General features: G+C 38.8%; 2 protein-coding genes and 1 long non-coding RNA gene across 7 annotated transcripts in view; 1 reads left to right on the forward strand and 2 right to left on the reverse strand.

Moving 5' to 3' along the window:
- Positions 1–13,330, reverse strand: part of LOC101742624 (dystonin) — a 357,476-nt gene extending 344,146 nt beyond the window's left edge. Inside the window, exons 1-2 of one of the 2 annotated variants that reach the window (XM_062674251.1) lie at positions 13,141–13,330; positions 10,754–10,833 (exon numbers count right to left, since the gene is read on the reverse strand). In XM_062674251.1, the coding sequence (XP_062530235.1) occupies positions 10,754–10,833; positions 13,141–13,241 (181 nt within the window). In that variant the 5' untranslated portion in view covers positions 13,242–13,330. Of the gene's footprint in view, positions 1–10,753; positions 11,235–13,140 lie in introns of those variants that run through there. The other variant, XM_062674290.1, reaches the window with a different exon arrangement.
- On the reverse strand, positions 7,746–9,105 carry LOC134200731 (uncharacterized). Its single transcript, XR_009975774.1, has 2 exons — positions 8,830–9,105; positions 7,746–8,075 (listed from the first exon to the last, which is right to left on the reverse strand). It is a non-coding gene; the product is annotated as an uncharacterized LOC134200731 (long non-coding RNA).
- LOC101742766 (protein Cep89 homolog) lies at positions 10,003–25,869 on the forward strand. 4 transcript variants are annotated; one of them, XM_062674297.1, is made up of 15 exons: positions 10,003–10,082; positions 10,468–10,558; positions 13,673–13,816; positions 14,068–14,281; positions 14,532–14,707; positions 15,396–15,633; positions 16,272–16,410; positions 16,972–17,114; positions 18,113–18,217; positions 19,325–19,618; positions 19,942–20,101; positions 21,056–21,223; positions 22,010–22,166; positions 23,236–23,423; positions 24,692–25,869. In XM_062674297.1, exons 3-15 carry the CDS (start codon positions 13,805–13,807, stop codon positions 24,768–24,770), a joined length of 2,073 nt encoding a protein of 690 aa, XP_062530281.1. In that variant the 5' UTR covers positions 10,003–10,082; positions 10,468–10,558; positions 13,673–13,804; the 3' UTR covers positions 24,771–25,869. The 4 variants fall into 4 exon arrangements, with proteins under 4 accessions (XP_062530281.1, XP_062530282.1, XP_062530280.1 ...); XM_062674298.1 differs by lacking the exon at positions 10,003–10,082 and having other exon boundaries at positions 10,476–10,558; positions 13,796–13,816; XM_062674296.1 differs by lacking the exons at positions 10,003–10,082; positions 10,468–10,558 and adding an exon at positions 13,388–13,636 and having other exon boundaries at positions 13,711–13,816.
- The last annotated feature ends 1,474 nt before the right edge of the window (positions 25,870–27,343 follow it).

Below are 27,343 nucleotides of genomic sequence, written 5' to 3' on the forward strand. Positions count from 1 at the left end.
TTTCGTAAAAAGGGATACAAAGTTTTTGCTTCACGTATTATAATATATAGATATGCAAAAAACATTAAGAAAAAAAATTATTCATACACAAATGCGGGTGTTTCAATATATTTAACAGGAAATTCTTTGTTTGTTAGTAGTCAAAGAACTTTGTGTGGCAATCGGAACAATAGCGACATCTGGTTATACATTTAAATCATACAATGACTAATGAGGTACAGGTCTTTGTTAGGAATATCGTACTACGGGTTGTAGGATCTCACAGTCAGGCTTAGACCTAGACCCCACTCATATCTGACTTTATCTATACTAATATTACAAAGCTGAAGAGTGTTTGTTTGAACGCACTAATCTCAGGAACTACTGGTCCGATTTGAAAAATTCTTTCAGTGTTAGATAACTCATTTATTGAGGAAGGCTTTGGGCTATATAACATCACTCTAAGACCAATACAGGTGGAGCATCAATAAAGAATGTAAAAATAGGGGTTTAAATAGCTCCTTAATATTTTATAATTCAAAAATATTTTAGCGTTATGCCAAAGTAACTATACCACGCGGACGGAGTCGCGGGCAAAAGCTAGTTATTTATGTGCTGATACCAGTTCCTTACACGACGTTCATAGCTTTTCGCCGCAAACTATATTTGTGTTACAATAAAACTTCAGGCCAATATAACGTTTATTTCGATTACGAAGGATTCTGCGGGAAAGGATCGTGGGAGGGAATCTGAAATCAAACAAACAACATGTTAATTTTTGTTTGTCTGTCTTAAAATAATCATATCTTTATTATTTCAATGGTGGCGGGGTTGTGTTCGCGATTTATATCTAGATTAAATACATGACATATTCAACTTTGTTAGCTGATAGCAATAAATACAAAGCAAGGCTAAGTTATCAAGCTGCACAATGAATCTGACGATTAGTCTCAAGTTCAAGTCAATCTAAGTCTCCATGTTAGCATCGTTCGTGTAACGCCCATCTTAATAATCTTCAGAAACGCGCAATTGCTTTGGAGTGCTTTGAATTTTACAAGGCGGTGTTACCCAGCCGCGAGGGCTCGTAACACGTCGTACCTACTACCAGTACAAAATAACGTAAGCACGAGCAACTGATATGGAAAAGTAGTACATTTTCCATCCAATTAATTTCGACTGAAACAATATATGGTTCTTTTTTTTTACCTACCTATGCTGGTAAAAACCTGGTCACTCTGTACATAGGCGACGCACCGTGGAAAGTGAGTGGAGGACTGCGGACGTGACCTGGAGTGATGTCAAGGAGCCAGTGCAAGACAGGGTCAAGTGGAGACAACTTTTAAGTGCCCTATGTACCAACCAGTAAGGTACCCCCCTTAGGACTACAACAACAACAACAACAACAACATGCTGGTAACCTAAGAGGATTATGCCACCGTAATCAGTGAAGTAGGTGAGCTCATGGGGCTCTCATTTTTATTTTTATTGCTTAGATGGATGGACGAGCTGACAGCCCATCTAGTGTTAAGTGGTTACTGGAGCCCATAGAGATCTACAACGTAAATGCGCCACCCACCTTGAGATATAAGTTCTAAAGTCTCAAGTATAGTTACAACGGCTGCCCCAAACTTCAAACCGAAACGCATTACTGCTTCAGATATAGGCAGGGTGGTGGTACCTAACCGTGCGGACTCACAAGAGATCCTACCACCAGTAAGAAGTCACCTGAGGAGGATGTTGTCCATACAATCGAGCATACATTGTATATTGTGTCTGGTTTAAATGCAATCTCGATTTTTGTTTATCGGAATGCCAGTCAGATAGCCGTTGAAGTGTACACGCTATTTATATCGATCGCATATGACTGATAACAAGCGGAACTGTGACTCTTCGGAAGGACGAATGCGGCGTCGTCAATCAGATAACAATAATAATTAATTTTAAAATAAGCAGTAATTTTTCGGTTATTCCCATACATTGTGGGTTCATAGTGCATAAAATAATTTTCTGAAGAATTCTAAACAAAGATCTCGTTATCGTGTTGTAGAAGAATTTTTCTTTTCGTCTTAGAGTGGAACCGTGTCGTAAAATACCGTGCTATAGAAGGGTTACTTATATAGGAGCTCAGATAACCGATCCCTTTAGGATTTCTTTAGGAACACTTTTTGTATTGGTAGATCTGGAAGGAATCTGGGAAAAAAAACTCTGAATTGCGCTTACAACAATTTCAAAATAACCTTGGAATACAAGTACCGGATGATGTTCGTTGTTTCTTTGAACGACGCCTTTCATTTTGACGAGACAAAGGAACAGCGGAAAACAAAATTAAAGTTCCGTTACTGTTTTTTTTAAAAGCAATTTCTTTGCCCTCGAAGACCGATAGTATTAGGTGTTTTTCTATGAAATTGCTGAGATAGTCAGTAATTTCTTTTCTTATATATTTTTAGATACATCAATCAAAATATGCACCCAAGGTAGTGATGTAACTCTGCCAGCGCAGCGGTAATTTTTCGATGCTCATCTTGAAGAAACTTTTTTTAAGGGATTTTATGACCTGGTAATTAGGACCTGTAGGTCAAGTCTTACTTTAATTTTAATGAGAACTTTTTTATATGAAAAATGATATTATGATATGGGATGAAATATAATATCAGTAAAATGGTGGTCATTTACTGAGACTTTTTCAGTGGACTTTTTGGAGGATCCCGAGAAGTTACGTTCAGCGGCTTTGTTTAATTTTCCCACATTTTCACAGATACTAAACAGTTAATAAACCACTGTTATTACACATTTAAACCTGCAGAAACACTAAATAGACAATATTAAACAAATCACACAACTTCACTCTTCGTGTTCCCGCCAAAAAGTCCTCTTGAAGATACAAATGTCGTGACAACAAAACACCAATCAATAAACTATGTAATGACGGAATTTTAAAATATGATTCCAAATTCTTTTTTTTTATTTAAAATTTATTGCCATCTATACATAAATTACTTTTGAAATGGCCAGCGTTGTAAAACGTCAACTTCACAGCAATTACGAACGACCTATTATTAAGTTCATACGGCTCGACTGTTCATTACATATTTTCTTTGGCCCATTACCATGTCTATTCTGGACAGCTCTGATTAAGAGGACGAGCGAGTTCAGGGAACGGGTCGTGAGATAGCCTTTTGAAAGTTTTGTGGCTGTCTCGTCCTCCAAAGCTCCCCGAATAAACTGCGAAGAAGTAAAGGGCGATAAAATTATTAACGCAATTAAAAAAAAGCTAGTATGAATGAATTAGTACTTATAGTTTGGTATGAAAGTACACAGTTTTAAATTTGTCTCTGTAGGAGCTTTTTTTTTTATTGCTTTGGTGTTAAGTGGTTACTGAAGCCCATAGGCATCAACAACGTAAACGCGCCACCCACCTTGAGATATAAGTTCTAAGGTCTCAGTATAGTTAGTTACAACGGCTGCCCCACCCTTCAAACCAAAACGCATTACTGCTTCGCGGCAGAAATAGGCAGGGTGGTGGTTAACTACTCGCGCGCACTTACAAGAGGTCCTACCACCAGCATTAGTTAGAAACGGGAGAATAAATTTTCATTTAAAAAAAAAAACCCGCTTTCCCTTCCCAACGTAAAACCTTAACTAATACCTTCACTAACAAACAAAATAATCTCGTCTACAAATTAGTAAGTCCTAATCAAGTTGGAAGTGATACACGTGTCCGTATGTGGGTACGACGGGGTCGTCGAACTCTGGAATTAGCGGTATCCTCGCTGCCGAAAACATCCAAGTTTTATGATGACCGGCCTTTATAAGACACAGGATCGGAGCGACACGATTTGAAAGTCGAAGCGGTCCGTTTGCTTTTTTTATTTCTTATTTACAACAGTGACAAACTAGTTTTTGGCCCACTCGGGTTTATATGGTGGACGAAGAAATCATAATGTGGGAATATATGGGGGCGGATACTACACTATTTCTAAGGACAGATTATGCGACACAAGTACAAGTGATAAGGTTGAGGTTCATCAATTTATACATACAAGTCGGAAAACCTTTTTGGAAGGAACCTTACTTTTTTTACACTAGATGAGTTGCTTTTGAGTGGCCAACAGAGCCCCTTTGTATCAAAAATTTGAATGTCGCCATCCGCCTTCGACAGAGGTCCAGGTCTTAATATTATGTTGTATAACAGCTGTTCCACCCTTGAAACCGAAACGCATAGCTGACATGACATAAACAGACAGCACGATGGAACCTACCCGTGAGGGCTTACCACCATTATAAATTTATAAAATTACTGGCTGTTACTCGCGACTTCGCCTGCGTAATTAAGGAAAAGTATTGTCACGCTGTAAGAGTAACGCCATCTATCGCCGAATAGTACGAATATCGAAGGATCTAGTAGCGCCCAGAACGCTCGAGAAGTACAACGCCATCTATTCACAGATAGCGGAAACTACTACTAGAGATGTGTGGAATATTCTTGATAGTTCTAGGGATGAGGTATCGGCTATAAAAGCGTTGTAGAGCTGGCACGCAGTCAGTAATCGGAACTACTCGAAGCGAAACAGCGAACGGATCACCTGAAGCGAAGCGAATTGAGAGTTTTAAAGTGTTTGTGAAGTGTTCTAAGTGTTGTTGAATACAGTTTTTAGTTGTACTTTGGTGAAATTTTTATTTATCCCGAACCCCAGCGCGTAACAGTATCAATGGAATTCCCTGTGGCAATGAGAAGTTTTTTCGAGATAAAAAGTTTTCTATGTCCCTCTCCTGGCTTAATACTATCACGCTGTTCGTTTAGACGCGAAAATAGAAAAAATAGGATAAACAAACGCGCATTCACATTTTAATAATAAATACGGATAATCATTCATAAGCATTTTTTTATACGTACTTAATTAATACAAGTACGTACTTTATACGTATCCTTGATCACAGGAAACGTACACAAAGGAAATGACACATAACGAGAATTGAGAAACCTAAAAACCGGAGACGCAATGAAATTTTTAACTTACGATCTAGACAATAAGATTGATACTTGCTAGAACACGTCAATGTACGTAATTTCTGCTTGACGGCCTTACGTTTTCATTAACATACAAATCACCCATCTAAAGTGAAAATCGTTTCGCCAGCCCGTGTGCGCGGGAGCACAGTAATTGCGTTCAAACACTTTCGATATAACTACATAAGGCGGTGGTCACATGGCGTTCTCATTTTCTTTGGAGAGGATCTCTGAGACTTCTTCATGTTCTATTCATAGAACTAGATGACGACGCAATCCTAATTATAATATGTGTTACGTGACACCCGACCCGTAAAGCTGGATGATAATTTGACTTCCATCCGTTCGCTAACAAACCTTAGAAGGTCATCTAGGGTCACCCTGGCTAGGCCACTCTGGAGATTTTCTGAGAATTCCGTCAAAATCGGCCCATCGTTTTGGAGTCTACAAGGGAGATACACACATTTTCAAGGCGTAGTCTCCTGCGAGGAATTGGGGGAGGTGGAAGACCTTGGCCCCTTTCCTGTTACCCCCCTCGACCTGGTATCCGTAAATAGATTCCCCAGCGTTAAAAAAAAAGGTACACACATTTAAGCGTTCAAATCCCGCGGGTAGCTATCAATTTATTCAAGGCTCAACACATACGTAGCACGTTTCCACAATGAACATCAACAATAAAGGAAAAACGTCATGTAATAAAAATCAAAACCGTCAATATGCTTTTACTATTATTATTTTGTTATGTAAGGAAGGACCACGGCCTCGGCCAAGAAGGGTAGGATTTGCTGAGAGCTGCCCTTCGAATAAGACCCGACAGCTCAAGGGCAGCTGCTTCACGAATGCGTCTACTACCAGATCGGTATCGCGACCCGTTGAGAAGATCCGGCGAAAAGCTCAGCGGGATAACGTAACGGGTTAGGTATCGCCTCGGGATATTTGACGAATTCGACGAGTATGATCACCAGGGTCCCTGTACCTGCTTTTGGTGCTAGGGTTGCTGCCATCTATAAAAAGTGCAGGTGGAGGATTTTTTTTATTTTTTTTATTGCTTAGATGTGGACGAGCTCACAGCCCACCTGGTGTTAAGTGGTTATTGGAGCCCATAGACATCTACAACGTAAATGCGCCACCCACCTTGAGATATAAGTTCTAAGATCTCAGTATAGTTACAACGGTTGCCCCGACCTTCAAACCGAAACGCATTACTACTTCACGGCAGAAATAAGCGGGGTGGTGGTACCCACGCGGATTCCCAAGAAGTCCTACTACCAGTAAAGAACATTCACATTTACCATTCCAAGGTGTAGTAGTATATAACAGGCGTTTTTCTTTTAAAGACATCTTCGACACGTTCTTATTAAAATGCTTAAAAATAATGAACGCTACAAAAAAGAAAACAGGCTATAATGACTTCATTATTTTTAAATCGATTTAAACAACACTATAATTTTTACGTAACAAAGTAGTAAATTACGAACGTGTTTTTGAATTTTAAAATTTTAAACTAAATTCCTACATTAATGAAACCGGTCCGACTTGGTGGCTTGCTTAATGAATGTTATTTTTCAAACAGCTCGTCGATTATCGGTCTTGTGCAAAATTCCGATCTAGTCTCGTGGACATTGACAATGAACAACCCATGGCTCCCAATTCATGTATACCCTTGTATTAATAAACCTTATCTTATATATATAAATGAATTGCTGTTCGTTAGTCTCTCTAAAACTCGACAACGGCTGGACCGATTTGGCTAATTTTGGTCTTGAATTATTTGTGGAAGTCCAGAGGTTTAAAAGGTAGATAAATATGAAAATGCTCGGAATTAAATAAAAATAACAATTTTGTTTTTCCTTTGATGTGTCCCCCGTCGGACGGATTCCTTTTGTTTGTTTTAAGTTTATTTTATACAAAAGTTTAGGTCTTTTATTTAACGATTGAGGCACTACGAAGTCTGCCGGGTCAGCTAGTCTATATACATAAAAATGAATTGCTGTTCGTTATTCTCGCTATAACTTGAGAACGGCTGGACCGATTTGGCTAATTTTGGTCTTGAATTATTTGTGGTACTTAGTCTAGAGAAGGTTTAGAAGGTAGATAAATATGAAAATGCTCGGAATTAAATAAAAATAACAATTAAAAACAAAATTGATGTGTGTCCCGTCGGACGAATTTCTTTTGTTTGTTTTAAGTTTATTTTATACAAAAGTTTAGGTCTTTTATTTATCGATTGAGGCACTCCAAAGTCTGACAGGTCAGCTAGTAAAAAAAGAAAAATCCTAGTTAATCTTACAAAGTTTCTACGTCACAGTCGTTTGAACCCGTTGGAGTAGTAATGGAATGACCGCACAATGGTGAAAGCAGGTCCGAAGCGTGAAAAACAACAAAAAAAAGCTACGTAAATTAGTTGGAAACACTGGTGAGGTCGTTACGATGTTTCGATTGATTGATTTTTGTCGTATGGCAACACCGATATTTATTTTACTATTGCATTTGGAAATTTACTCGTAAAGTCAACAAAGGAAAGTCGTGTTCGATATCCGAATTTGCACCTATTATCGATTTTTTTTAAATGTTCGGAAAAATTTGCATATTGTTTACTGCATAGATAAAATATTCATAGTTTTTCAGGCGGCGGCTGTAAGAACAAAGGGTTCCTTCACCTGTGTCAACAAAAATTCGTATTGTTTCAACGTCGTATTTCGTTTCAACTTATTATTAACATTTTAACGCTTTAATGTAATGTGGAAAACAACGAAAATATATCCTTTATTATTTATTAGATAAACATTTCCGGACTGTCGTGTATACATTTTTAATAAATTAATAAAATTATTCAAGTACATTCGTTACATACTGAGGTAGCATGAAACGAAAAAGGTTTAAGACTTTAAATTTTTAATAAATTATTTCGTTCCGTATCTGGTGCAAAATTTTACTAAGTACCTAATTCTATAACATACAATATCAAATCCAGAACTACGAGGTACTTTGGTAAGACAAAGATGTCTTTTTGTCAACATGTACCTTGAGAAAATGAACGTCATGTAATCCAATTATTGATTAGCGCGTCTGGCAATCGTTGCTTGCACTGAAAACATACAAAAACCATAGAATTTGATCCCAGTGTCACCTATGAAGTCACAATTGTAAATATTTACTTCTTTTTTCCTACCTAAGCTGATGGTCTAGAGAGACCATGTCAGCGTCGCCGGGCTAGTAGGTGAGCTCACGGGGCTCAAACCTGACGATAATATTTCCTAGGAAACCTCATTTGGTCTATTAAGATCCCGAAAACACAGCCCACTGACTTTCACGCCGGATCTACTCAGCAGGTCGTGATTCCGATCCCATGGTAGATTCAGCGAAGTCCTGCTCTTGCTAGGGCTAATAGCCTCTTAGGCTACGAGCGAACACGTAGAGAAAAAGAACTATTAAGTTTTTTTTTTTATTGCCCTTGTGGGCAGACGAGCATACGGCCCACCTGATGGTGAGTGGTTACCGTCGCCCATGGACGTCAGCAATGCCAGGGGCAGAGCCAAGCCGCTGCCTACCGTTAAAGATATTCAGTTCAATCGTTTTCAAGATTATAATTAATTACCTTAACGATCATGAAAGAAATAAAAATCATTGTTATGTTAAATATTTATACTTATAATTTCTATGGTTGTAATTTGTTTTGTGTATCAATAAAAAGAAAAAAGAAAAAAAAAGGACGCCTCCTTTTTTCACTTCCATTATAGGCATACCCTCATCGGCGCTATATTCTTCTTGAAAGGGTTATGAAACATTCAATGTTACTAAAAACTAAACGTCATTGCACCCAATAAACAATCATCTATAACCTGTACGAGAGTTCGTAGGTCGAACAGGTTTCGTTTGAAAACAATGGAGCCATTTTTCTTCAGCCAACAGGATAAGGAATTCATTCATTGTTCGAAGTTTAAATTTGAAACTCGAATCCCAAGTTTGTGCTCGGTGTTATATTCCTGTAGTGTTTTCATGAGGTCGTGATATTGAATATACCTATTCTTATAATAGGTAGTCCAAGTACGTACTTCTTTATACTCGATCAAAGAATTGAAATATTTATTAGATGTTAAACTCTAATAAGCCTTATAGTTTTCTATGTATTGTGATTTTCATTACCAATTATGTAATTTAAATACATCGATGCGATCGTGGCATCGATTCTGAGTGCAAATTGAATTTGCTAATAACGGATTTGAAAAATTAAAACTACCCTATAATAAAACTATTAATAAATATGTAAGTATTTGTCATTACCGCAGCGAGTAGACGTTTCTTCGACATTCAAAGGTGTGATTAAAACAAAACCAACATTCTTGTACAGATAAGATTATTTGAGAGGGTATTTTAGATTATACATACGTTTTTATAATAATAAAAAATTGTAAATGTGAAAAATGCTTACTCTGCTCATCTAGTACGTTGGTTACCGTCATGGAATATCAGAAAGTGAAGTCCACCCACCTTGGAACACGAGTCGAAGTTCTAAATGTATTTTTGTAATGACTGTCCCATCCACAAACCGGAACGCCACGCGGCAGGATAATGGTGCTTACCCGTGCCGGCTTTCGGGTTTATACATAGATTGCCGCTATAGTTTTTTCCAAACAGCGGCTTGGCTGTTCCCTTAGAATTGGCTATGATCACGAGCGACCGTGATCGCAATACTATGGGCCGCTTGGTTTTATTCCGTACGAAAGGCAAAGGAATTTTTTAAAAACCTATTTTAGATTCAATAAAATACAGAACGGAAAACGAATAGGTAATGCCTAGCACTAAAAACTATTTTTAAATTCAGAATACCTACATACGATTTTCTATCAGCTTATTTATTATTTGGTTGGTATTACTTACATATTTGGTTGGTATAACTTGCAACAAAATGAAAGGTAGCGTATAAAACTAGGGTAGGTACTAAGTATCGCAGCGTAGGCTACATTTCAAAATGCTAAATCGTTATCATTGAGCGTTGCGCCATCGTGTGCTGTTTTATTAATAGAAATTCGAATTTGAAATGTTAAACGTTGGTATTTATAATGAATAATTTGAAATACGAAAATTGTTTATGGTAATAAGAATTTCCGAATTAGAACAACTATTTTTGAAGAAACAGTGTCTTCGAATACTACATAAATTATTGACTTGCCTTTCGAAATTAATCTCGTAAATTATTGTTAATTTACTAACAGTAAATTTATTTTCTTGCACGATTCGTACCATGAGAAATTCACACGGGGAAATGGGTATTCCAGTTTTTGTTCGGCGCCTATTCAATGGGTAAAACCGGCGCGTACCTACCTATGTAATAAGTTTACCCGCCATCGTGTATAACCTTTTTTTTTGTTCTTTGAACTTACATACATGCATGTACGCATTTGTTATTCATTGAATCCTTTCAATTTTAAAGAACATATATTATGAGAATTAATAATGTAGAATAAAAAATTGTACAGAATGGATGAAAGTGAAAACAAAGTTAGTCGAGGCCGTGAACGCAAAAAAAACAACTGTATTTAGTGAGCGGATGAAATCTGAAGGCGTCAGGTAAACAGCTTAGATAACTTTTCATACACTATACGCTGAATATACAACTTTATCATGCGCGTGTGCAAACATTAATCAAAAAACTGTCGTCACTATCGTTATACATGTACGTATGATAACGTGACCCGATTACAACAAAAAGTCTGTTTTATAAAACAAAAAATATGTATAGCTACGTAAGAGCATAAAACCGACCTGCTATCCTGAGGACTGCACGGTCGGCCGGGTCCAACTGCAGAATGGACAAAGGCTTGTCCTTCGCCCATTCTTTCAAGCTGAAATCGTTTTCGAATTCCATTTTTCTGTCATCCAAAACACGAAGTCTCGCGCGAACTCTCGCACATAATTGAATTGATCACAGCACAACACTACCACCGAATATTACACAACAAACACATGTTTTAGATTATAATACAAATAAAAAGTAAACAATACGTTACGTTCATTGTAACATGAAAATCAATAAAGTTAGCGCATATCACAGCGCGCTTCAATACCCTTAAAAACTGTTAGCTTAACAATATAATCAACACTTGCATAGCACTAATATTCAAGAAAAAAATATTAAGATTGACTGCAACAAACTCCTGTTCAAAGGGACGGAGTGACAACAAACGATTTATAGGTTATAGAATTCGTTGAGCGTCATACACCGAGCCGGCGGACTGACATGATGCGACTGTCTAGTTCGAGAAAAAGCCGCAAAACGTCGCTGTTATCACTCAGCTGTTTTGGCGCATGTTCACTTCAATATAATACAGTAAAGTTAAATTTTCACATCAATACATTAGGGGTTTGCTAAGCAAGCAGGTTTATTTTTTGGTGGTGTAATGGTCTAACATTAAAGAGCTTGTTGCTGCTAGTTCCATCTATGTTAAAATATTTGAAGATAATTTCTAAGCGCTTACAAATGGATTGTACAGATGGCAGTATTTAAAGTCAGTGGACTTAATAAATTATTATTTCATTGTCTAGTCTTTTACGCAAATCTTATTCCTTTTATATCTACTAGTGTCGAATTTATTTATTAAAAATGAAATTAAGTTGATTACCTATCTGAAATTGTGACCAATTGGGTAGAAATGAATTGAAATTAAATGAAATGGAATGTTAAGAGATGAGGTGAAGTAATATTCTGGTAAAGCAGTGAGAGTTAACAGAGATGGCAGAAGTTTTGACAGAAACCGAAAAGCCAAACTCAGAGATTAAGGTTTCATTTTCCCTCACTTGCAATAAGTTCACTGATGATAAATGCTTCACAAGCCACCATTGATAAATGTTTAAACCTGAAGAAAATAAAATATTCTAGTCCTTGTAATGTCTCTCCTCGCGTTCCCTTCAAATAGTGATGGGCATTGAGTAAATAAAAGTTTTTATTAAAGTAAGTAACAGTAATTTTATCAGTAACTTTTACTGATGGTAGGACCTCTTGTGAGTCCGCACGGGTAGGTACCACCACCCTGCCTATTTCTGCCGTGAAGCAATAATGCGTTTCGGTTTGTAGGGAGTTGCAGCCGTTGTAACTATACTTGAGACCTTAGAACTGATATCTCAAGGTGGGTGGCGCATTTACGTTGTGGATGTCTATGGGCTCCAGTAACCACTTAACACCAGGTGGGCTGTGAGCTCGTCCACCCATATAAGCAATAAAAAAAATAAAAAAAACATAAAATTATTAGTCTGTAGTGAAGTTCGCCACAGCTTGAAATTAATGAACGTTTGCAAAGAAATTGCCTAGGTTTTATTTAACTTCACCATATACAAGATTACGTTGACAAGTTATGGTCGTTGTCGTATCTGCTTGTCTACCACATGCTGTACTTTTTCTGTAAAGTCTTCAGCAGTAATATCAGTACCAAGCTTTAAGTGTATAATCTATGAGCAAGCTGGAACTGCGTAATGCCTACTCCTAACGGTAGGCATTTCGGCAATATAGTCAACTATTTCACCTATAACATCTTCCCCCTTAAATATCCCGTCGTATCGTGAGTTTGCTGCCTGTCTGTAGGAACAGACAGGCAGCAAACTCACGATCCATCTGATTTTAAGTGGGAACCAGAACTCATTGTCATAGCTAGTTCAACCCCACAAGCCGGAAAGAATTAATGCTTTGCGGCAGAAATAGCTAACGCCCTAATCAAACTTAATTGCTGGCAAGCTTACAATACGCCCTACAAGCAGTTATTACGCAAATTATGTTTTTCCGGTTTAGATTACTATTACATTAATGTATTCCTTCATTGTGGAAGTCATTTACCAACATGGGTTAGGTACGAATTTCATTAAATATTTTTACCTGCATCATTGATTGAAAGCCGGCGTGGGCGTATCCTTTAATTTAAACACATCGAGTGTCTTATCCCTCAGGCAATTATGTATTCTCTTAGGACACTTAGATATGCCCTGATGAATTCAACGTTTTTGAGCTCTGATGAGTTTCAACTGGGTTTGACGGTAATATGTATAACACTAGCAGCAACTGAAGAAGCATAGGTCAGCATACTCTAAGTATGCAATTGCAAATTGTACTTACTTAGAGTTACACTTTACAATTACTTACAATTTACAATTGACATCCTTACTTTTTCTCTTTCTGAGTAGGTACTGTTTCAGAGTGAGGACCGGACGTTTGATTGAAAAAGCTAGAGAAGGGTTCTTTAGAGTTTTTACTTTGTTCCCACATACCAAGTCGTGTCCTAACTATTCGGTACAGCGATTAAAGTTCCCGTCTTTCCCAAAGATGACAATCTCAGTCTTTGTACAAATTTAAAACCGAGAAACTTAATCAATACCAGAATTTTGTAGAAATAAAAATCACTGTCTCTGAAGCGTTACCATAGCGACAGAAATGTCAAAACTCATAGCTTGTTTACTTTTAAACAACATTACCTACAAAGTGTTTTTTCTCGCAAAAGCTCTTGATTTTTATAGATTATTCTGCGATTTTAAAGAACAAAGAGCTGCAAGATATGCACACTTTATTTCTTAAAAAAATGTTTACTTATTTCTTAACCCTGTCCTAAATTCAACATTGACTGGTTCTAATTAGGTTATGTTTTATCAATACCCATAAACTTTGTAAGTTCGTGTTCTCCTGGTACCGTATTGTTCCAGTGACCCAAATAGACTAATGTCTTTGTCCTATGAAGCAGAATATCAAAGGATAAACAGCGTCGCGGTTATGATTTCAATCATAAACTGGAAAATGAATTTACCCAAAAGTTTATCTTTTTGCAGAATATTGTGATGGATATCAAGGTACAGTTAGCAAGCTTTATAAAATTATAAACTCGTTTGTTTAATTACCTAACTAAATACGAAAATTTAATTATATTTTGAATATCATTAATTTAAAGAGATTTGTGTTTTGGTAGCCGAGAATCAGTATGCCATGTTACTATCAACATACAGATAGGTAGTTCAATTTATTTAGTAGCTATTTCATTGAACTACAATTAACTCTGATTGTATTAAACAAATAGCTAAATGGTAAATAAATATATTTTCAGAGAAACGGAAAGATATCAAGACATAGTAAGCCAAAAACTGATAAGTTAACTCTGTCTGGAAATTTTACTTCTCAGCATCGAGCTTTTGATGTGATACCCCACTGTGATAGAGAGATCATGAGACAAAATATTTTAGAACAGGTTATGAAGAAGACAGGACAAGTAAGACAAAATAAAGATGACGGGATGTATGAGGATCCGAGAGATATTATTGGTAATAATCTTTCAATATTCATATATAGGAGTGCGTGATTTAGTTCAATTATATATATTTTATTACAAATTTTAAAGTTGTAAAATTTACGCCAGTCCTGTGGTTCAGTGATAAAGGGCTCGGTCTCTGCTGCAAGCCACTTTCATGCTGTGGATGGTTATTGAAGTATCTCAAAGTCATCATAAATTAAAATATACAATTTCCTTTAAAACATTTAATTCAGAAATAATCACTATGAAGTTACAAACAGTTACAGAGAAACCCGTAAAACCACCAAGGAAACGTACCGCTCATACAGTTACTACTACATCAACATGTCAGTCTAAAGACAAAAGTCTAGCAAAAGAACAAAAAAGAAAATTAACAAAAAAATATGAAATACTGGTTACTTCCTTGATGGAGAAGTGTGAAGAGAATATAGCGGTGGTAATTATTCTTTCTTCTTCTATATCGTTCCCTCACTACTGAGGACCGCGACCACATGTGACGTTCTTCCACTGTGCTCGATCATGGGTGACATGGGCTGCATGGTACAGACTACTACTAAGTGCTTCTCTTGGTATATCTGACCATCTGGCTGGTGTATTTATGTAATTATTCTACATAAATTTGTTGTTCTATATACTGATATGTCGAAAAATATATGCCACATGTGGTGGAAAAATCGACACTATATTGTTATAAGTTAGATTAGTTGAACGATATAATTTTTCCCAACTTTTCTCATTATAATTGATTCAAATTTAACATATACGTTGTTACCATGATAGGCACACTGTCTCACATTCACTTGGCTGTAAAGAGTCTATTTAAATTTGGTTCATTTCAATCCTATCTTTTTTAACTCTCTACAATTTTGTCATTGCAATAATAAATAATATATTGTTGGTTTGTTTGCCATTCAGACCAGGGTCATAATTTGTATACAGTTGTTATGGATTCATAACATCTTCTATGTAATGTCTGTTTTAATTAAGTTATTGGTCTCTAAACCAAAGGTTGTGACTAAGTTGAAGCTAGTATAGGACAGAGGCCACTTCTTTTTATACATAATCTGGATTGGCATGCATATAATGGTCTCGTAAATTGTTTTAAATTAAATAAATAACATTAGATTTCAGAAAAAGACAACCAAATAGCAAAACTTAAAGACAAACTCAAGACTGTCTTAGAGTACAACAAACTGTTTGCAGAAGAGAATGACCAACTTAGAAAGCAGTATGAAGTCGCATTAAAATATGTAGAAGACTGTAAGACAGGTATTAGAGAGGAGAGGAGTAGAAATAGAGATCTGGAAGAGAAGAACAAAGAGTTGGATGAGAGAGTTAAGAAATTTGAAATGCCTGATAGAGGTAATTCACCTATTTAACTAATGTTAAGTATACTATAAAATAATTTAAACATGACAGTTTTTTTGTTACTCCGTCAAGGAAAATGGAATGGATTTAGGCGAAAATTGGCACAAAGATGTAACTTTAACCTGGAAATTTTTTAACCGGGTAACCCTACTATTCTATTTTCTATTCTATTCTATCAGCCCATGGACGTCCACTGCTGGACATAGGCCTTCCCCAAGCCTCGCCATAAAGACCGGTCCTGCGCTGCCTGCATCCAGCAGATCCCCGCGAACCTCAATAGGTCGTCTGTCCACCTTGTGGGAGGCCTACCCACGCTACGTCTCCCAGTACGCGGTCGCCACTCAAGAACCTTCTGGCCCCAACGGCCATCTGTTCCGCGAGCAATGTGTCCTGCCCACTGCCACTTCAGTGTCGCAATCCTTTGGGTTATGTCGGTTACCATGGTTTTCCTGCGAATCTCCTCATTTCTGATTTGGTCTACCGGGTAACGCTACTACCAACATAGTATTTATATCAACATATATAGCTTAGGTAATCACCTAATGCCACTTGATGTTACTATGATGTGACTTGTGGTCTTTTTTTTCATTGTTCTGTGTTCATACCTTCCGATGTCTTTTGTTCGCTGACAGATAATTGCGGGTCAACAGCGATTCCTTTAGTGGAAGTGTGTATGAGCTGCAGCAGCCGACAGATCATACTGAACCAGGCGAGGGAGCAGAATTCGAGGTTGCAGAAGGACATGCAGGCGCTCAAGGATGTCTTGTATCGGTATATTTAGTATCTCTAAATGGCTCAGATATAAAAACTATAAACAGATGCTATTCTAAATATATAAAAGTAAAACACACAAATAAACCCACGCAAGTACGCACGCACGCAAGTACGCACGCACGCACGCACGCACGCACGCACACACTCACGCACTCACGCACTCACGCACACACTTATTATATATAATTAGTAATATTGTAGTATATAACTTGTAATATTGTGGTATATAAAGTATATGACGTGCTTTTATGGAAGAACGAAGTCTCCTAGTACAGGCATGCACGCTTAAAAGGAGACTCCAATCATTGTATTATTTTAACTCGCTTTTGAAAATAAAGTATTTTGTATTTTTTTTTTTGTATATCACTTTCACTTACTACCATCGAAGGCCAGATGATGCATAGTGCCAGATGCAACTTTACATTTGATTGATTGCTTAAGATTAATTTATATTTCATTTAACAATTTATAATATATTTATAATATAATTATAATTGGGAATTGATCCGCTTAGGGATTGAGTTCATCGTAAATTTTATATTATTTCTTTGATTTCAGGCTCAATGTTCAATTGGCGAATTACCAAGAGAGACTGCGTAGCTCACGTACCGACAGCAAAACAGAATGTGCCTACAAACCGTCTGAGAAATATAACGCCTTTGATTCTTTGATAACGACCAGTCTAGTCTATAAAGGAACCGGTAGGTAGAATGATGAATGTATGATCACTGTTCATCTCGGCTTAAGAGGCACAGCATCCATGACAACGGCTCAGGTTCATGTTTGGCTTTACTAAAGAATGCTTTCGAATAGTTGTCGAAATCGAACCGTAATATACCCGCCCTTATAATATTTGTTTGCATTGCACGCAATGTAGGACGTACAAAAATGTATGACATCTGTAAATCAAAATATAAAAAATTATGGCTCGTCGAACGCTCCGTACCTAAGTACAGGGCTCTCCCTGTATTGCACTGCACCTCTGTGCATAGTCGTAATGAAATAAATTTCAAATACAAGCGAAATTGATCTTTATGTTACGATGTTCCAAGTCGCTTTTTGCAAATGCTAACCTTTACGATTTTTTTTCGTGTAATTTATTAAGAGATTTTATGACCTGGTAACTAAGAACTTACTTACCTGGTAAGTAAGTCAAGTCTTATTTTAATTTATATTCTTATTTTTATAAAAAATGATAAATGAAATGAAGATGATTAATTTGAGACAATAATCAATTGGGATGAAATTAAGTGAAGTGAGATGATATGAGATGAAATATTCTCAGTAAAATGTTGGTTGGTCATTTACCGAGATTTTTTCAATGGACTTTTTGGAGGATCCCGAGAAGTTACGTCCAGCGGCTTTGTTTCATTTTCCCACATTTGTGCACTTTCACAGAAATTAAACAGCTAACAAACCACCGTTATTACCCATTTAAACCTGAAGAAACACACAAACATAAAACAAATCACACAACTTCACTCCTCGCGTTCCCGCCAAAAAGTCCAGTAATCTTTTTCATGTAACGATCAATACGAACATAGATCTACTAAAACTAATATGTCAAAAACAAAATCAAAATTACAATTTGTACAATGACGTCATCGTTCAAGATCGCAACACAGGTTATGCTCGCGTGAAATTTTAATCGCACCGACCGAATTATTATCAGAACATTCGGAAACCCTGCTGTCCCCAGGTGCAGCTAACGATGATGGACATTCACAGAAGACAGTCTTCGAGGAGCAGCACAGCGCCGGTCGTGTCACCGACCTGTCTGGTCTGCTGAGCGCACAAGCACTGGGTGAGGGTTGCATACGGGAACTCATCGATACGCTATGTACACTACGGGTGATCTACGTTGCGGGCGTTGTTATAGCGAATTTACCGGTGGTAGGGCGTCTTGTAGATACCACCACCCTGTCTATTTCTGCCGTGAAGCAGTAATGCGTTTCGGTTTGAAGGGTGGGGCAGCCGTTGTAACTATACTGAGACCTTACAACTCATATCTCAAGGTGGCTGCTTTTACATTGTAGACTAGCTGACCCGGCAGACTTCGTAGTGCCTCAATCGATAAATAAAAGACCTAAACTTTTGTATAAAATAAACTTAAAACAAACAAAAGGAATCCGTCCGACGGGGGACACATCAAAGGAAAAACAAAATTGTTATTTTTATTTAATTCCGAGTGTTTTCATATTTCTACCTTTTAAACCTTCTCTGGACTTCCATTGCCGGACGACCCGTACCTACATTATGGGGCCAGCTGAACACCAGACAACCCAGAGTACCGTATTCTAGCGCTTAAGAACAAGCAGACGTCTAGTAATTAAAATTATAGTTCATAACACTAGGGACATAGGGTCGGAAATTCATGTTTCCAATTTTTCAATTTGAACTGTATTTGCTATTAGCATATTAGTGATTACTGAGTCTTTATAAAAAATATTCTTTGAATAGGATTTCTTTAAATAAATGATCTATAATTATAGTTCAAACATATGAGTCGACTATTATCAAAGCTGCAATGTGACTTTTGGACAATTATTGGTAAATCAGAAAAACGAATTATTGACTTTGTATTCCATTGGCAGTCACAAAACTCTTCTGAACGACATCTTAGATAAATAACAGGTTAAGTATTAACCTTTTGGGTTTTGGTTTTGAACCGGTTTTGAACAGTTTTCTTTGAAGGAGACGATTATATTCAAATCAATCTGTATTGACATATCAATAACATTTTTTTGTCCAAATGCACAAATTGCCACCTTTGATAATAGACGACTCATATATGAGCGATTTTGTGTACAGTCCATTCGAATATACCTGGTCTTGCCATTTAACAATGTTGCCAGCTCCAGCGCTGACATTTTAAAATGTTGCCAGCCCAATGAATACGTTTTCCCTGTAGCACCGCTATTCGACGCCTACCAAGATAATTTACAAGAGAAGGACAATTTGATTGTCGATTACGAGAAGCAGTTCGAGAACATGAACAAGAAGTCGAAACTGATCGTTGACGAGAAGAAGGGTCTGAGCGAGAGGGTGAAGGCTCTAGAGATGGAGCTGGCCGAAACGAGACAGAAATACAAAAAGGTGCACGTCGAGAAAGAGACGGCCGACATCGAGAAGGCGACGCTGCTGGAACGCGCCGAGCGGGCGGAGACTAAACTGAAGGAGGTCTTCGAACTTTACGAGAACAAAAGTGAGTGCCTTGGGAATGTTTTAAAAAAAATTAGCAAATATTCTTTAGTGGCAATTTTTTGTGGCAATTCTTTAGTGGCAACAGTTCAATCTGAAGACGTCCTGAAAATTTGATCCCAATCGGTCAAGCCGTTTCGGAGTATATTGAAAATTAACTTTTGAGATATATTTTAGTGTTAATTAGCAAATTGAAAATTACTGGAATTATCATAAAATGGGTGTAGGTAAGCCTCAAAACTACATGTATATGAAAAAAACGTATTTGACAAAATATGCGACATGTGCCCTTTTCGAAATTGTATATTCAATTGTTGTTATTGTCAGTAACGGCGATGATGCGCGATTACGAAACGGTACACCGCGAGTACTTCGCCGTCAAGAACGCTCTGGAAGCTTCCGAGGGCAAGATGGCGCAGCTCGACGCCCTCCGCGCCCGCACCGTCCCCGCCGACCTGCACGAGCGCCGCCTCGAGCACTGCAAGCGGTCAGTCTTCACGCCGTGCTTAGTAACGTTAAACGTTCTCGATAGCGTGAAAGTTAACGTATGTATGCAGTTGGAACAGCGCCCCTAGCGGCAAACGTAGGCAACGTTACAACTCCATACAAATTAGAGTTAACGTGTACGCTATCGAGAACGTTAAAAATCGTGCACTAAGCACAAAGAAGAACCTTTAATAAAGTATTTTATACACTGTCTCTAGAATTTTCTGGAAGAAGGAAAGTTGCTGTGATAAAAGTTTGATTATTTATAGTCTGTTTGAAGCACGAGGTCGACGTCTCAATGTAGGTGCCGTAACGACTGATTGGCCCCCTGGAAAAAAAATTAGAGATATATAAAAAAATATATATATTTCTATTGCAAACAAACAAACCTAAACACAGAGCTCATAAAAGCAAAAAATAATAATAATATTAGAATATTATCAGAGTAGTCGGAGTCAATATGCGTCATTAATTTCTTGATAAAATTAGAAAATGGAACCACATGAAAAGCATGAACTTTAAAAAAAAAAACATCAAAATCGGTTTACCGACAAAAAGTTATGAGTTAATCCCAAAATAGTCGAATTGAGAACTTCTATTTTTGGTAAAGCGACTAAGATTATTTTCTTGTACAATCACAATGTTTACCATATTAAACTCAAAGGACCTAGAGTGAGCGCCGCGCCTGCGCAGCGCCATCTAGTAAGAAAACATTGACTTAACACTCCGCCTTTTTTCCCCTATCTATTCGCTGATAGCCTTACGACTGCCCATTAAGTTTCTCGCCGGATCTTCTCTGTGGGTCGCGATTCCGCCCTTGCTAGGGCTAGTGTTAGCAAATGTTCTCTTACCAGCTAATAGGTAGAGGAAAAAAAAAACTAACGGGCTCTTCCATTTACGTGCAAACGAAGCGCCTTGTTATATTAGTTTGTCGACCACGAAGCTCCCAACACAGATTGCTCGAAGAATTAAAACACCAATACAACATGGAGACGGAACGCAAGAACGACCAGCTCGCCAAGATGCAGGAGCGCGTCGCCGCAGTCGACGACAAATTTAACAAGCTTAACGAGCAGTATCAGAGAACCAAACAAGAGCTGGAGGTCGCTTTGAAGAACGTCAGGTATTTATATGGCACTAGCTGACCCGGCAGACTTCGTAGTGCCTCAATCGATAAATAAAAGACCTAAACTTTTGTATAAAATAAACTTAAAACAAACAAAAGGAATTTTGATATTTATCTACCTTTTAAACTTTCTCTGGACTTCTACAAATAATTCAAGACCAAAATTCGCCAAATCGGTCCAGCCGTTCTCGAGTTTTAGCGAGACTAACGAACAGCAATTCATTTATATAACTAGTCAGGTCATAAGTATTGTCACACAGTAAAAACTTTTCTTTTAGAATGCTGACCACAAAAAAGTTTATTGAATTCGAATTTCGAATTGTTCATGAAAAAAAATGTATACTTTTAGAATTTTACTCATTTTTAAATATGGAGTGGACGCTTAAAGAAGACCGTGTTGCAGTTATTGCGTTGCATCGTTGCGGTTACGCTCCTCTACGAGACTTGTTTTTTTTTATTGCCCTCGTAGGCAGACGAGCCCACCTGATGGTGAGTAGTTACTGTCGCCCATAGACTTCAGCAAAGTCAGGGGCAGAGCCAAGCCGCTGTCTACCGTTAGGTACTCTCCACAAGCCGCAATTGAAGAAGGACATGTCATAGCGCTCGCGAAACTCCGTGGAGAAGAGCTCATTCCAAAGCCGAATGGTACATGGCAAGAAAGACCTCTGGAAACGCACTGTGGATGAGCTTTTTGACTTGACGCATTTGTCTTTAGACATCATTTTTTACACTACACAAACCAGTGTGCACTTCAAAGTCCGTAAAAGTTTTGAATAATTTTAGGTTATACAGGAAAGCGGCCGTTATATTCCGTCAGCGCTTAAAAGCGACCACAGCTCGTTTCTCGAAAGCTCGTAACAGCGCGCGGCGCTCACGAACCAACAACGAGCCCCTGAAGCGAGCTCTGATGGCCTTAGATAAGATCAAACAAGAAATAAAGGTAACTGTAATACATATATGTCGGAGAAGTCACAATTGTGAGGCCGCATGGGTAAGGTACCACCACCCCGCCTATATCTGCCGTGAAGCAGTAATGCGTTTCGGTTTGAAGGGCGGGGCAGCCGTTGTAACTATACTGAGACCTTGGAACTTATATCTCAAGGTGTGTGGCGCATTTACGTTGTAGATGTCTATGGGCTCCAGTAACCACTTAACACCAGGTGGGCTGTGGGTCGTCCATCTAAACAATAAAAAAAAACACCGTCGTCAGACATCGTAGGGGCGAATATGGTGATCGAGCTAAGAGAAATATTGAGTACACCAATAACGTTTGTTGTCATAAAAACAATTTAGAAATCTTCTCTTGACGTTAGCAAACGAAAACGAATGACAGTTCTTAGGATGGAGGCACCGCTCTTCAAGAAGGCTGGTTGGTAAGTGCGATGGCGTCTACGCGCCTCCATCGGCTATACTCTGTCGTAGCACGAAGTTAGCCAGCCCGAGTTCCGACGATACTGCAATCGTGCTGCCATCTCTCGGGAATCGTTTCATTCAGCTACCAAACTAATGACCGTCTCCAACGTATATATGTTGGGAAATGCCATTTAACTCGCAACTGGACATGGACAGATCATGCTCTCAGGAGAGCGTCCACATACATTCCGTGGCAAGCCCCGGAGTGGACCCCCCAGGGCAACCTGATCTGACGGCGCACTGTGGCAGCGGTCTTCAAAACAATCTGGCAAACCTGGCCTGAAGTAAAGCACGTAGCCCGAGACTGATCGCGATGTAGGAATACTGTTGAAACTCTCTAACCCACCTGCGGGTCTTAGGTCCTTAAACATAGTAAATATATAAATACGTACTTAATTCGTGCTCACGAGTGACTTCCACGGTTTCCACAAACCTGCACAAAATTTGTACCATTGAGAAACACAGACTTTTAGTTATAAGCTGGTTGTCGGCTTCTATGTTGTTGATTCCCTTGGACTCTGGAACTCCTAACACCAGGTGTACCGAGGGCCGTCAAGACGAATGTGGTTATAAGACCGGTTTCCTTTCGAAACCAGCTCGTGAAGGCACGCGCGTACTCATCACTGGACGAGCTGGAGAGACGCCTGTTGTCACAGGAGCGCAGGGCTGCTCACGCTCATGCGGAGCACCGGAGGGAGCTCGAGCGAGCCTCGCTGGCTCTCGAGCACAAAGAGAATATCATAAGGAACCTCATTGATAAAGTGGCTGATGTGGAGGAAGTCAGGTGGGTTTCGGCTCTCGCAGTGAACGACTCATTGTATATTCTCTGACAGGGTCCTTGCGGGGCTATTTTACTGGAGCCCATGGCCACATGCCGTGAATGCTTCCTAATTTATTTATGACAACTAAAAATATTCCAGTTTCAAAGAACAACCGTTCTACTGTAGAACTAATGTAGATGTGTGTACATGTCTATTGTAGAACTTCAACCTTGTGTCTCTAAGGAAGGAGTGCTCTGAGGAATTGTTTGAGATGATCCCTTCTATTGTTACCTTCCCTGATGTTACCTTCATTACATTTTTATTATCGCACCTCCCGCCATCGGAGCAGAGCTCATCCATATTATTTGGAACCGCTGCGTTCATCGACAGTGCGTTTCCGAGTTCTTTTTTCCCACGCACCATCCGGCTATGGAATGAGCTCCCCTCCACGGTGTTTCCCGAGCGCTATGACATATCCTTCTTCAAAAGAGGCTTGTGGAGAGTATTAAGCGGTAGGCAGCGGCTTCGTTTTGCCCCTGGCATTGCTGCAGTCCATGAGCGCCGGTAACCACTCATCATCAGGTGGGCCGTATGATCGTCTGCCTACAAGGGCAATAAAAAAAAATCTAAGAGTTCGTTGTTATGGGTCCCTTTTCCCTCTAAACTATTTGCTGGTAGCATAAGAGGCTATTCTAGTTACGCCCGAACGGGTAGGTGAGCTCAAGGGCTCAACCTGAATTTGCGAACAGTAGCCCTAGCAAGAGCAGTACTCCGCAGAATCTGCCGCCGGATCGGAAACGCGACCCGCTGAGAAGATCCGGCGAGAAAGTGGGCTGTGTCTATGGGTTAGTTCTAGGAACGGGTCCTTCGGTTCTAATTGGCAGATCACGTCTTTACGGATCCTCCCGATCCATTAACGGTGCTTTTAGGCACCACAAGCACCGGTCACCGTTCTCGTCGAACTCGTCCCTTGCGACGAAGGGTTCGACAAGCGAATTAACCCCAAGACACAGCCCACTGAGTTTCTCGCCGGATCTTCTCAGTGGGTCGCGTTTCCGATCCGGTGGTAGATTCTGCGAAGCACTTCTCTTGCTAGGGCCAGTGTTAGCAACACTCCGGTTTGAGCCCCGTGAGCTCACCTACACACGTTAGGGCGAAGCTGAAATAGCCTCTCAAGGCTATCAGCATAGGTAGGAAAAAAAAACAAAAAACATGGGCATATTTGTGCCTCCAGCAAACATAGCACAGGAGAACGTTAGCTGATTCATCTTGAATATTTATCTTCGCGCAGGCTGAGTCAAACGAACACGCAGAGGTTACAGGGGGTCGTCTCAGATTCATCGGATGACGAGTCGCCGCTCGAAGGATAATATTGTAAAGGACTCGGAGGAAGTTGCGGAGAGAACAAGAGATTAATGTAGACTTCGAATGCGTTTTATTTGTTTATTGCCCAAACGGACAAACGACAGTTGTTATGTACCGTTGACTTTACAACCTGTGGCCTCAAGAGATGAGGTCGATGTCTCAAGGGTACAGTACAGCGGCTGTCTCAATCCCCGAGCCGGAACGCATGATTGCGAAGCGGCAGAGTCAGGTGGGACTGCGGTACCGACCCGTGCCCACAATACTGACCACGTAACGAGATTCCGTACACACAAAGGACCGTTGGCAAAACAAGAACATTAACACTTCGGTCTGCTGTCCAGTAAAAGAGCACAGGCATAATTAGTAATTTTTACTTCGGCTGTGAAAAGGGTACATTTTTAACTGACTTAAAAAAAAACAGTAGATTATCGATTCGACTGGTTTTTTTCTTCTATGCTTGTCACTTTAGTATTTTTTTCAGGTGAACCAATTAGATTAGATGATTATTCTTTTATTTTGAGTACCGTTTAAGTTTCATAAAGATCTGACCTGGGGTTTTTGAAGTTCTCTTTCACTTAAGGATAACCTCATAAATTAAGGACCTTAATAATGCCTGAAAAATAGATTTCGACTATATTAATGATATTGTAATTTTATTCTGTCGGTTGTCTTTTTTGTTAATGAATTTATTTATTTATCAAAAACATTTTTTAACGTGCTTCTTCGTTTCCAGTTTTTTTTTTAATTATAGTTTGACTGTAATCAATTGTTAAGTTTGTATAAATTTTGAATGTAAATTAAGTTTTATTTCGAATTATTAAAGGTACGCATCAAAAAAAGTTCTAGTCAGTCTAAGCTTGTAATATTTTCCACACGTATGGTCGAAGAAAAACCAACGCAGCGGCCTAGTTGTGCAATTGACATTGTCAACGTCCACGAACGACGGTTACCACTTACCATCAATTTGATCGTGTACTCGTTCGTTATAATACATTCCTTAAAATACACAAAAAAAATTAATATATGTCTCGATTAATTTCGTTGTAACTGTAATTAATAAATTTAAATATAAAAAATCACAATAAAAAAATTCGACTACCTACATATTATTGGTTTTATTTTTTCCATTACTTATATCTCGACTCGTGAATGTTTCTGAGACCTTAGAACTTATATTTCAAGGTGGGTGGCGCATTTACTTTGTAGATGTCTATAGGCTCCAGTAACCACTTAACACCTGGCTGGTGAGCTGTGAGCTCGTCCACCCATCTAAAAAATAAAATAAAAACCACCTTAGGACGTGAAGTGGAATTCTCTATTCTGCTATATAACGGCTATCCAATTGTTCATTTCAGAACTCATGACTCCGCGACGGAAATGGAACTTACTATTATTTCTTAAGTTTCGAATGTTTCAAAATTCTCTTGTTCTCATATTATAATGAATTGTCTCAAGGGTGAATTTCTATTCTTATATATACTCTATTATTATAATACCAGCAGACGCGTGTTTTATCGGGACCTTACGCATTGACCCTGGACTCATCGCAAAACGACCTTCGTCTAAATTTATTTATTTTTCCTTTAACGTTTTACTGCCGTGAATGTGAGCCACGGCTATCGCGAGCCATAAATGGTACCGCGTTAAAATCACGTAGACTCAGCTGAAAATCTCTATCAAAACATTCTATTCTGATATCGCAGATACAGAGATGGCACCGCATATATCATGTTCTCATTAGAAGGGTATTATTATATTGACCTGAATTACATTAGGGGACCTTGTCATTCACGCATTGTCCATAAACTTTGGTAACTATTTAAAATCGAAAGGGCTGCTTGTACGATAAACGCTGAAAACACGCAATTCCTGATAACCTTAGAACACGATTAAATGCTTAAGGAGTATACATACGGCCCTGCGTCAAGCGATTACTAATCGAGTCCATTGACATGATAATGCAGACGTTGCCGCCGACTTTGAGGCAGCTGTAGGTGTCATTCAAATTAAGACATGTTGAATACTTCTGCTGGGGAGCGGTGGTGTCAGTTAGCCTCACATATGGATTACAATAATTATAAAGAAGGAATATAGGAAGCCGAGCGCGATCGTGAGGTATAAATGCAAGAGCATGCTCGATCGCCGTCAGACCACAAAATGTAATGTAAAAATGTTATGTTTACTGGTGGTAGGACCTTTCCTGGTGGGTAGGTACCACCGCCCTGCCTATCTCTGCCGTGAAGCAGTAATGCGTTTCGGTTTGAAGGGTGGAGCAGCTGTTGTAACTATACTGAGATCTTAGAACTTATATCTCAACGTGGGTGGCGTATTTACGTTGTAGATGTCCATGGGCTCCAGTAACCACTTAACACCAGGTGGGCTGTGAGCTCGTCCTACTCTACTAACTAAGCTCGTACCCACTAAGCAATAAAAAAAAGTAATTCTTAAAAGTCACACAGCAAACAGAGCCCCGCAGAAAAACAAAAAATCCAAAACTAAAGGAACAAACATAATTTACCGCTTCACAGTTTTTAATTGCGCCATTTCCAACCCCAAGCGGTCATACTGATTTCTGAAA

This window comes from Bombyx mori, chromosome 20 (assembly GCF_030269925.1).
Source record: "Bombyx mori chromosome 20, ASM3026992v2".
Taxonomy (NCBI): Eukaryota; Metazoa; Arthropoda; class Insecta; order Lepidoptera; family Bombycidae; genus Bombyx; species Bombyx mori.